This window comes from Thunnus thynnus, chromosome 23 (genome assembly GCF_963924715.1).
Source record: "Thunnus thynnus chromosome 23, fThuThy2.1, whole genome shotgun sequence".
In the NCBI taxonomy this organism is placed as follows: Eukaryota; Metazoa; Chordata; class Actinopteri; order Scombriformes; family Scombridae; genus Thunnus; species Thunnus thynnus.
In genome coordinates, this window is record NC_089539.1 from 2,772,427 (window position 1) to 2,784,011 (window position 11,585).

Sequence of the window (11,585 nt, forward strand, 5' to 3'; positions counted from 1 at the left end):
GCACCGAGGCCGCAACTCTACCAGCAAGTAAGGTCTTTGGCGAGTTCTGGCTTGAGTCCCCGTCAAGGCAGTCCATTAGTCCTTTGACATACAGTATATGTTGTCTTTTGTTGGGTCAAAACCTCATGGCGATCATGTATTTTTCACTTCATCCATTGAGGTTTTGAAAGATCTCCATAAATCAAGTAGCATATTTGTAATCTTCCAAGTTAAATTCAAACGTGAAAGCACCAAACTATATTCTAGTTGTGAGGTTTTTGCCCAACAACACTTTAATCTCTCATTGTACATCATTGTACTTAACTTGAAGAGTTCTCTCTCAAAGGGAAATATCCAATGTTTATAAAAATATACCTACATTACAACTGTTGTGTGATACACTCCAAGTACTGTAACTTGGGTGTTGACTTCCCAAAATGTATGTCTCTGTTGTTACCTAAATGAACTCTTCAATGGACTCAATGGGATCAGATTCAAGCCAGACCTTAGCCTCAGCAGTCCAATGGTTGTGTATCCACATTTTCCCCTTTCACCATCAACCTATTATTTCACCACGTTGGATGCAGTCATCAGCCAGTTGTTCCTCAGCAAACCTTCCCAGATGTCATCACAGCAATATTTGAAATGTACTGTATACAAAGTTATTTTTGGTCCTGGCACATCTCATTTCATTGCTTTCTGTTTGATGCTGTTGGAAGTAACCTGAACTGAGCATGGCTTATGATGTAATGCTACATAGCCATGGATTTCCCCTCTCACCGTCTGTCTTCATACAGCACTGTTCATTGTTGGGTATCACTTTGGAAATGTTGACCATTTGTGCTCATCTTAATGGTTCAGTTTTTCAGATACTGCGTGGCTACAAAGAAGGATAATACTCATCGTATTTTGTAATGGTTTAAGGAATAGTGTGATATTTTGGGAAAGAAAGAGTGAGGGCATGGTTAGTCTAGCTTAGCATAAAGACTGGCAGGGGGAAATAGCTTGCTTGGCTCTGTCCAAAATACAGCTACCAGCATATCTAAAGCTCACTAACTAATATATTGTATATTGTTGTTTAATTTGTACATAAACATAAATTTAATAAATGACAAAACTGTGGTTTTAGGGGGAATTATGTGTTGCATCTATTTCTTGATGAACCATTTATCCAATATTTCTGTGCAGTGTCTCCGGTTATAGTGCAGGTTTCCAAATACAGTTGGTGAGCACAAGTTTTGGTTTTGATCTCTGCATAGACACAATGGTACCTGGCAACCCAGCCAGTTATTGTTGGTCAATAATAGTTTGAGAATGTTACTCTTCCTAAAACTACAAATTCACATTTTTACATTTATCTTTGTGTACAGATTAAAGAAAAGAGATATGTGCTAATCAGTGAGCCTTAGAAGCAGGTGTCTTTTAAAATTTTGGACAGAGCCAGGCTAGCTGTTTCTCCTTGCTTGCTGTCTTTATGCTAAGCTAGGCTAACCACATCCTCACTCCAGCTCTGTATTCAACACACAGACATGAGATTGATATCAGTCTTCTCATCTCATTCTTGGAAAGAAAGTGTATATGAGTATTTCCAAAAATGTTCAACTATTCCAGTAAAAGGGTATTCATTAATGTCATTGGTGACAGTGCATTCACTATTCTGGACTTCCTCATTTATCTGAGGTAATCTATGGGTGAATTTTGTAACATTTTGAACAATATTTCCTTTTAATGGTGCTCAATGTTTTCCAACAGGATGCAAACCAGTACATCCACCAACCCCAATGCAGCTGTGACTTGTAGAAAAACTACAGTGTACACTGAGCATTGTACAAGGTTATGCATATAAATTCTCATGAATATTACTAAGGACACACAGAGCAGCATTCTTTGCCTCTAAAGTAGTATCAATGCTTTGCATCAGGACTTTCAACAACCCATTTTCATTTGGGAACTTTGGCAGCTCTGAACTCAATCCTGCTGGTTTAGCATTTCAGATATTCCTAGCAGGCCTGATCAAGGAGAGCCAGTCATGAGCATCCATGTCCAGTTGTGATGTACTGACTAGATCAGTTTGAAAGTGACTATAAAACATTTAGACTTTTATAAAATGGTGTCTAGTGAAGTTAAATTAAAAAACTGAACAAGAAGATTAGACCTCTTCTTTCATTTCTGCATATGAGACAATTTGAACTCCTGAAATAGGGCCTCTATAATGCAATTATTTATGACTTACTACAAATCTAGAGAGCCTTTCAATGAGTCTTCAAACAGTGCCATTTGAAGCATAAGGTCCCACATTAATTCAGCCTCTGGATTCCCTGTATGTGGGTTTCTACCATTGTCTTAGCTGCATTTCTTGGAACAGATAATAATGTGCTCTGTAAAATTCAGTCAAGGGAGTTTTCACAGGATTTTATCACTTTATTCCAGACCACTAAAAATCTTTCTCTGTCTGCGCTCATCTATCACCTTTTTTTCTGAGCCAACAGCCTACCTTTTTCTTTTTTTTTGAATAAAATTGCACTGCATCAAGCAATGAGCCTATGCATTCACACCTTAGTAAGCTGCAGTTGAGGTTTCTGATGGAGGTTCATGTAAAGGATGGCCAGAGAAATCATATGATATGTTGCCTTAGTCTGAGCAATCAAACTCCTGTTTATATATTGTAAGATAATCATAATTGAGAAAAAATCAGAAGCCATAATGGAGACATTTGTATTTTATATCTTTTGTTTTCATGATGGCACCTCCTAGTTTAGCACTAACTCAATACAGTACTGTTAGTTTTCTGTCTGTCTCTCCATACAACCAATCAAATCTTTGCATAAATCAGTAATGTGGCATTCTATCGTAGGCAGAGCAGACAGTCACACTGAGCCTGATAGCATTCTGCTACACAACATAAGAGCCACAGACTCAGAACAACAACCCACATTTGCTTTCCTGTTAAAGTCTCCTTCTTATCTAGCTTAGAAACATGAACACATATCTTATCACCCTGCATCTTAGCTTGTTGAACAAGCCACCAAATAAGAATTCACCCTGGAAAAATGCATCGCTAACATCAGTTAGCAGGCTAGATAGCCAATGAGCTGCTTAGCTGCAGCACATTAAACAGCATGTAAACATACCTGCAAATGTCACTTTGATCCCGTTAGATGCTGGTGTGTTCATTGCTCTTTAATGCCACTGCTAACAACACACCATCTGCCCTAGACATGTAACCACAGCACAAGTTTGTAGCTACAAAATCTTTTTTCTTTTTTTAATAATTAAAAGCATGTGGACATTCTTTTTGACAGCAAAAAGGGATGACTACATTTGATTTCAGCCGGACTTTAGGAGTCTTTTAAGTTTACATGCTGTGTAAGAAAACTGTTCTGTTATATAACATTACTGCTTAAAGAGAGAGCTGTTAGTCAGCGATTTTGGACTGAAGGTTCACTGACTGAACAGACGTTGTTGTGCTAAAGCACTTTTTTTCCTTACTGTGCCCAAATTTTACATATTCTGCTTAGTTGTGGAAACCGACACCTAACTTACTCCAGAGAGATCAGTAGGTTTCGTTATATAGAAAAAAACCCTATTGATTCTGCAACATTTTTTCTGCCATGGGTTTTTCTGAGCCTGAGTCATTTTTATGCAAATGCAGAGAAAGAACAAGTTCTGATCAGATTTATAAGGCAACTCAGGTTTCCAAAGCAAAAATATAGCTTTGTTATCCAGGTTTTTCTTAATCCCTTGACCTGTAAAAGGAATCTGGGTTTCCCATTATGATGACATTTCTAAAATCAGGTTATTGTTAAAAGTGAGGATTAATCAGGAACCCTTCTTAAGCTTGGAAGGCATTGTAACCGAGGATGCTCTATAGGAAATGAGAAGAGGATAAGGGAGGATACATAATAAATAGAACTGATTCATGTAAAGCAACCAGGATCAATGGGAAGACTTTTTTCTTAAACACACAATATGGAAGGATATATTTATATTCTTTTTTACATTAGGGGGTGCTGCCACAAAATGAAATGAGCACCAGTTGGTGAAAGGGGGACTTTTCGTCCTGAATTCAGTCTGCCAGACAGACTTTCCTCATAGATCATAGCCCTAACCCTAACCCAAAGCATCTGTATGACCTGAAGAAACATTTCATAGATTAATAGAAGAATCTGGGTTTTAACTTGCTCTTTATCCGTGTGTCTCCATCCTCTCAGGCTACACCTCCCTCTGCATTTTTCAACATTATAATATCCAGCCACAATATCCCTGGTAACACCTGGGTAAACAGCTTCAAGGGAAATTAAACAGGATTAGTGAATATTCATCTCGTTCATCCCCTCACTCTCTGACTCTGGAGTGAACAGCAGGAAGCATATGAAGAGTTTCTCTTTAAAATCTGAGGCATTTGAAGGAAAATGACTTTGAACAGCATTTATATCACAAAAGTTATTAAATTCTGGAATTTTTAGGTGTGATTGTCAGTCACATCAGAGAGCACCCTCTATCATCTGGGTAAAAACAGATTGAAAGTTCAGGTCATTTTTTTACCCCAAATTGCAAAAAATAGCAATTGGGATACTCTTCATGGCTCTTCCTAACAGATATGTTTTGTCGCCCCCCGCTGTCCATCTCTGACTGTGCCTCCTCATTCCAGATCAGCCCAGATGACAGAGACTACAAAGACAGCTCCCTCATCCCGCGCACAGAGGAGGCCGACATAGATGTAAGACATATACACAACCTTCAGTCAAATAGACAACACATTTCCAAGAAACTGTAGCTCATGTGTGTGTGTGTTTGTGTGTCAGACCAAGCTGAGCAGACTGTGTGAGCAGGACAAGGCGGTGAGGATGCAGGAGGAGAAACTGCAGCAACTACACAGAGAGAAGGTACAACTGTTATGTGTGCACATTCTGATGTTCCTGTGTGTCTGTTTGCAGTAGTACAATAAGTCACTCTGTGTGTGTGTGTGTGTGTTGTGTTGCAGCACACTTTGGAGACAGCCCTGCTGTCTGCCAGTCAGGAGCTGAGTGAACAGAGCGGCTCAAACGCTGCAGCCATGCAGAGCTTGGTCCAGCAGAGAGACGTGCTGCAGAACGGCCTGCTCAGCACCTGCAGAGAGCTGTCCAGAGTCAACACTGTGAGCACGCATCAACACACTCTCGCATACACACATCACTGCAGGACAGCATATTGATGAAAAACTCCTACAGGAGTTTTTACACTGGCAATTTGGTCCATTTCTGGTTATAATAAATTGTGCTTATTGTATTTATCAAGCATCTCAGAGTAGGAAATCAGTCCTAACTGGCTAAAAGTAATGAAAGTGACACATTTTTCATCTCACTTTTAGGATCAGACCTTGTGCTGGAAGCAAACATCTGGACAATAGCATCTCTTTTTACAAAAACCAAAGTCCTCACAGCCTTATGGCAACAGGGAAAATGCAGCTTTGCAGCAACACTTTTGGCAGTAATAAATCTAACTTTGATCCCGCTTCTGCTGAGATCCTTCTACACAATATCAGCTTGGAAATAGCCTTATCCTTCAGACAAAAAAATGAGTGCAGGGTGCGACAATTACTTTTTATCCCGTGGATCGTTTTGGCCGAGTGGAAGAAAAAGATGCATCATCCTGGACGCCCCACAACATTCTGAGTAAAAGACTAGCTTTTCTTGCCTTCTCTCTCTTAGTCTGACAACTTCTACATATGTTCTGTGAGGTTAGCCAACAGAGATGAGAAACAAAAATGAAGTTTTATTTCATTTAAGTGAGTCTGTAACTATTTGAACACCAAATGGAGAAGCTCAGACAGAGCCTACCTTCACCACATCGTGACCATGAACGGTTCCAGCTTTGCTTTCAACGAAACTGTGTTAAAGGCTATTTCAGCTTGGATTTCTAGTCTCTGCCTCTGGGTAGCCAGGGGGGATGCTGTAGATGCCACTCAAAACAAAACTTCCTTGTTCTCTTTGCTTGTATTGCAAACTAGCTACATTTCCAACAGCAAAAATGGCATCCAAAAATATGAGTGCAGAGGATGTTACGGACGAAGATACATTTTACAATGTTCTGGCTGACTCGGATATTCACTCGTATTTATTTGAGCTAGAGTATATGGCTGAAGAAATGCAGCAGAGAGAGGCTGACGCTTGGATTGGACAGCCACATAAATCATGGCAAAATTTCCCTTTAACCGTACATACGTAAACATTTGAAGTTGGTGCTGTCAGATAGAACTGTGACTTCCCTTGGCACCTTGAGCATCACCTCCATAGGTCATGATGTGATTGGTCAGGGTGTAATGTGCAGTCTGCCATGTCTCTCTGTCAAGTGATGTCAAGAATTGATGACTCTGATTGTCTAATCTGACACAGTAACCAACTCAAAAGACAAATTCATTGTGTAGTCTGATCCCAGCAGTAAAGCACCTTATTCATTTCCCCAATCATCATCAATTTGCATTATTAAAAAACAAGCTGCATTTATGCAAATTATGGGTTCATTTATTTACTTATTTAAAATTAGAGACATGTTCATACTTTTATTGTGTATGTCCCAAGACTGGGTGACATTACATAAATAACATTTTCGTCAACTGTAAGGGCACATAAGCTAACATTCCAGCCCACTGGGCCTGGGAGGAACAGCATTTTGTTTTTTTGTGTATGCAAATACACAAGAAAATGACAATAAACTAAATCTTGAATGTGGAACGGAGAGTGTAGCTGACAGGGGAACTGGACAAAGGAAGAGAAGATTCTATTGAAAAAACAGGGTTCAGGTGTATCCAACACCCAAAGCATGATGGGAATTGTAGGATAAAAACTCACAACATATTCATCCCAAATGAAAAAACTAAAGACACAGAATGACCCATCAACATAGTTCTTATATCCCTGGGACCCTGACACTCTCCTCTATTCATTCATATATAACATTTACGGTTTATTTAAACCATATGTACATACAGAACAGGCAACACACCTGAAGAATTTCAAGCGTCTTATTTGTGAAAACCGTCCTTATATATGCACAGTATCGCTCATATGCGGTGAGGTTCACAGGAGACAAGTTGAAAGGATTTCTTTAGGGAAGCAGAGCTTTGGGCACGCATGCACACGCGCGCACACACACACACACACACACACAGTCCCATGACCCTGTTGTTGGCTGGAATCCTGGTTTCAGGAGTTGGAGCGCTCCTGGAGGGAGTACGACAGGTTAGAGGCAGATGTCACTCTGGCCAAGTCCAACCTACTGGAGCAGCTGGAGGCCCTGGGCAGCCCACAGGTAACACACACATCCATGCATACGGGAACACTCACACCTTTTCTGCAGTGTTCATGTCTTTAACAACATTTGTGTGTGTGTTTATGTGTCCTCAGACAGAGCCTCCAAGCCAGCGGCACATCCAGATCCAGAAGGAGCTGTGGAGGATCCAAGACGTGATGGAAGCTCTGACTAAAAACAAACCACAGCGGAGCACAGACAGCGGTGAGTAAGAGAGGGTTGTTTCTTAATTATTCCTATACTGCACTAAAGAAATGATGGAGAATGAAAAATGAATTTCTTAGAAGGACATCTACCTATATTGTGCATATAGTGGATCTGACAACTTTGCTTTATTCCACATTGGATCTGTGATGTAAAAGGAAACGTAGTCACATGAGTAAAATGAGGACTAATTACTTTGCAAGAAATGATTCAACAGGTGTCTTTTGTGATAGAAAATGACAATCCATTTTCTCTTTTCTCAGCAGGTTTTCCTGGTTCCAAACCGCTCTCCAGCATACAGAAGAATGAGGTATGGCACAGTCGAACAGCCACATGGCACTACACTCACTCTGAGCTCTTTAAAATTTGGTTTTGCCTCTGGCTCCAATCGTGTGTCTAAAAACTCATTTCTGAAAACGGAACGAGTCTGTGATTTTGCTAGAAGTAACCAACATGGGATGAATGCATGTACCATTGTACATGCATTCATCCCAGCAACATAAAGGTGGTTATGTTTGTTATTGACTATTGTGTATGTTCTATACTGTTGCAGACCGTTTTACAAAACACACTGAGGGTGTTTTCAAATCTGCGTTGTTAAGTTTGAATGAGACTCTGGTTGGTTTTCCTCCTAAGTACAATTTGTTTGATTAGATCTGAACACAGCAATTGTACTAGTGTAGACCAAAACAATCACACAGAGACCCTTTAGAGGATGAAGTCTCCGTCCGGTCACAAATTAATTCTGGAGCAGTTCATTTGTGGTGGGAACACAATCCGACTTCAGTCTGACCTGACTATGAAGCGCACTCTGAAAGTTTGAGCTAAACGGCTCCCGTAGCCAGGTGCACTTTGCATGCTGGGATGTGGAAACCAAACAAAGTTTACCAACTCATCCACTGATTCATTCCAGAGTGAACCTACATAGGTTTGAAAACACCCTAAAGGTGTCGATTAATTTCCTACCATCTAGGCCTAAATCAACTCGAGATTTGATAGATTAGCTTGTCGCTGTGTTCATGATTTCTCAGACATTCTAGATTGTAGAGTTCCCTGTTCCCTGAGCATTCAACTGCATCTCATTGCATTTTTAAAAGCGGGTGCTCAGTTTTCATCACGTAACATACGTATGGAACTTACATGATAACGTGGAGGATGGTAAGCTGCTTTTCCTAGAGTTCAGGTGAAGGCTGACAGGAGCATAAAGACAACAGTGACAGGAAACCTGCTCACACTGACCAGTATTTTAATCTTATTTCCAACCACCACTGACAACATATACGATCAGTGAGGACACTCCTACACAGAGCAAAATATCTTGTCAGTGAGGAAGACGATTAAAAAAAAGCTAGTAAGTGGACCTTGAGTTAAGGTGTCCCAATTCATATTATCCTTTTCATGATGTCCAAAACATTGTTTGTCTTGTGGGTTTCATTTTCAGACAATGTAGCTCTGTACTTGTATGGAAGCCAATAGTCAACATGTTCTTGAACACACCAACAAGAACCTCTTGAAATAGTAAAGTAGCCCTGCTTACAGCTCACGACAGGAAGAGCACTCCAGTGACACCATAGTTTCCTTCCAATGACACCAGCTGTGTTAACTGTTAACAGGCAGTGACGCTGCTGCCACTCAGTCCTCTCAAGGAGGGCGAGAGCGTGCCCCCCCGCCCGCCCCTTCCCCAGTACTACGACTCATCAGAGCGCCCCCCTCACGTGCCCCCCTACCACTCACACTCCAGCGGCCGCCTGGCCCCCCACACGCACCGTCCTGAGGACCGCAAGCCTGGCTCCAGGAATGGAGCTCACAGCGTAAGAACCGCTGCAAACGTTCATGCCCTCCCATCTGCTCCCTCCATCCACATCTTTGGTTTGGTTGTTGCTGTGACCGCCATCGATTAGCACACTGAGTCTCTGCATCTGAACTCTTCGTTTCAGAGGACTTGTGTGCTTATAACCATTTTCACATGAATTCTCATCATTTTCACATCTCAACTCGAGAGGCTGAATTTATGTACATTGAAGTGACCGCTTTCCACAACACGTGCCATTTAACATGATGTTATTCATTTCAGTGTTTTTTTTCTTTTTTCTCCCTGCAATTCATCCTCCATCCAGTCATCATTGTCACTCTCCTACAGTGTCTTGTTCAGACCTGTTGTGGTTCATATATTCATATGTGGAATATCATCATTGTGAGATTGATGTTTTATTGTGTTTGAATTTATGCATGTGTATCTTGAGTGTGTCTTGCCTCTGAATACAATATATAGTACTTGAAGTCAGTTGCACCAAGTGTTTGTAAGATCTAATGTAGACTGATTGTAACCAAGTAAAAATGTATAGTTTATTACTTTTGATTGAACAGGGATATCAATGATTCCTGACAACCAATTTAAACATTACTGAAGACTTCACTAGTTAAGACACGTCTTGAGTTTTAATGGTACAATCTATCTAGTTTGAAACTATATGGTAGTTACTGATGACATAGGAAGGACTTTACACACTAACTTAGGCATGGATTTACAAATAGCTGGTGTGACCAGATAACTACTCTTCTTTATGTTTGTGCTATTTTAGCGCACTTTTTTTGCCATGAAGAACACACAGAGGCTGTCAGTTGGAAACCTTGCATCTCCAAGTCTGGTTATTTTCATGTTTTTACATAAGACTAAGGCAAGCCCAAATCTGCCTGTCTGTGTCATTTACTTAGAAATCATCTTCTCTGCAACACCTTCCTTTTGTCCTTGTGTCTTTTTTATGTCTTGGATGGAAGAATAGAAATAACTGAAAAGTTGACAATTTGGAGATACAAAGTTTTCACCTAACAACAACAAAACATTATCCAAATCAACTGGTTTATTTTTAGTTATTTTAAAAAGGTTCATATGAGCTGTTATGAATGACATGATATGAATATTACTGTACATCTATTAGCGCAACCAAAGAACCACTGAAAACTCTCAAGGTTTTTATTCTGACCCTGAGTCTTCTCTCCCCTCCCCCTTGCAGCAAGCTCCAGACTACCGGCTGTATAAGAGCGAGCCTGAGCTAACCACAGTGAAGGAGGAGGTGGACGAGGCCAATGGCGAGGACAAAGACAAGACCGACACTGCTGCTGACAGTAAAGAGACCGTCTCAAAAGGTACTTTTAGACTCAGTCCCATAAAACTAACATTCTTGCACTTTTATCAGGACTTCTGAGCATTCACATTTTCTCTGTTCTCCAGTCCAGTGGCGAAACATGTATTGTGCTTGGATTTAGTTGTTTTCCAGTGTAAGCCCACTGTATCTAAGGAAAATTCCTCTGAAATCCTTTGAGGATTAAATACTCAATGCTTGTAGGCTTTAGAGGTGACTCTTAAAAGTTTGTAGATTGCTTCTTGGTGCAGGATGACAGCTTTAGTCAGCTTGGATAAACTCTTCAGTTCAGTTATTCATTTAAGTCATTTTTAACAATTTTTTATTGAGAGTCTATTGACCTTTTCTTTTATTTGCTGATTCCACAGTCTGACAGTGAAGGACAGAAAGTGACTGAATAGTACTGTTGAGATCATTGAGATTATTGGAGTGAAACAGTAGGATCTTAGTTCTTTTTGTCACAAGCAAAACATAAGGAAATTATATGAGCACATTGAACCTACCTGAGTACATGTTAGCAGGTAAACTTTTATTGCTTCAAAATGAATTATTACTCTGAGTCCTTTATCCCCTCTGCTGTCTACCTTCTCTTTTGCTAAAAATCAAAGAATAGGTGTCTCCAGCCAAAGCAGTAACTCTGTGAGGCTATACTTAAGCACTGCTTTGAGCTAAATGCTAATGTCAGCATGCTAACATGCTCACAAGGACAATGCTAACATGCTGGTGTTAAGTAAACATAATGTTTACCATGTTACCATGTACAGCTGTGACTTATGGGAATGGCATTAGTTTGACAGGTACTTTGTCATAAACCAAAGTATCAGACCAATTGAAATTTTGAGCTGATGATTGCACTATGTGAAAGTTGAGCAGTCCCCCTGAGACATAAGGGGGACCTAAATTGTATGCAATCCATCCAGTAAGTAATGAGACATTTCACTGAAATCCAAAAATTTTAACTTGCTGGTG

General features: G+C 40.2%; 1 protein-coding gene across 10 annotated transcripts in view; it reads left to right on the forward strand.

Moving 5' to 3' along the window:
* Positions 1-11,585, forward strand: part of LOC137176048 (pleckstrin homology domain-containing family A member 5-like) — a 239,317-nt gene that overhangs the window by 211,081 nt on the left and 16,651 nt on the right. For 6 of the 10 annotated variants that reach the window (XM_067582081.1, XM_067582086.1, XM_067582083.1 and 3 more), the window contains 8 exons: positions 4,631-4,699; positions 4,785-4,865; positions 4,964-5,116; positions 7,168-7,269; positions 7,365-7,473; positions 7,737-7,783; positions 9,087-9,284; positions 10,488-10,620. In XM_067582081.1, the coding sequence (XP_067438182.1) occupies positions 4,631-4,699; positions 4,785-4,865; positions 4,964-5,116; positions 7,168-7,269; positions 7,365-7,473; positions 7,737-7,783; positions 9,087-9,284; positions 10,488-10,620 (892 nt within the window). Of the gene's footprint in view, positions 1-4,630; positions 4,700-4,784; positions 4,866-4,963; positions 5,117-5,329; positions 6,471-7,167; positions 7,270-7,364; positions 7,474-7,736; positions 7,784-9,086; positions 9,285-10,487; positions 10,621-11,585 lie in introns of those variants that run through there. The other 4 variants (XM_067582082.1, XM_067582089.1, XM_067582090.1 and 1 more) reach the window with 4 other exon arrangements.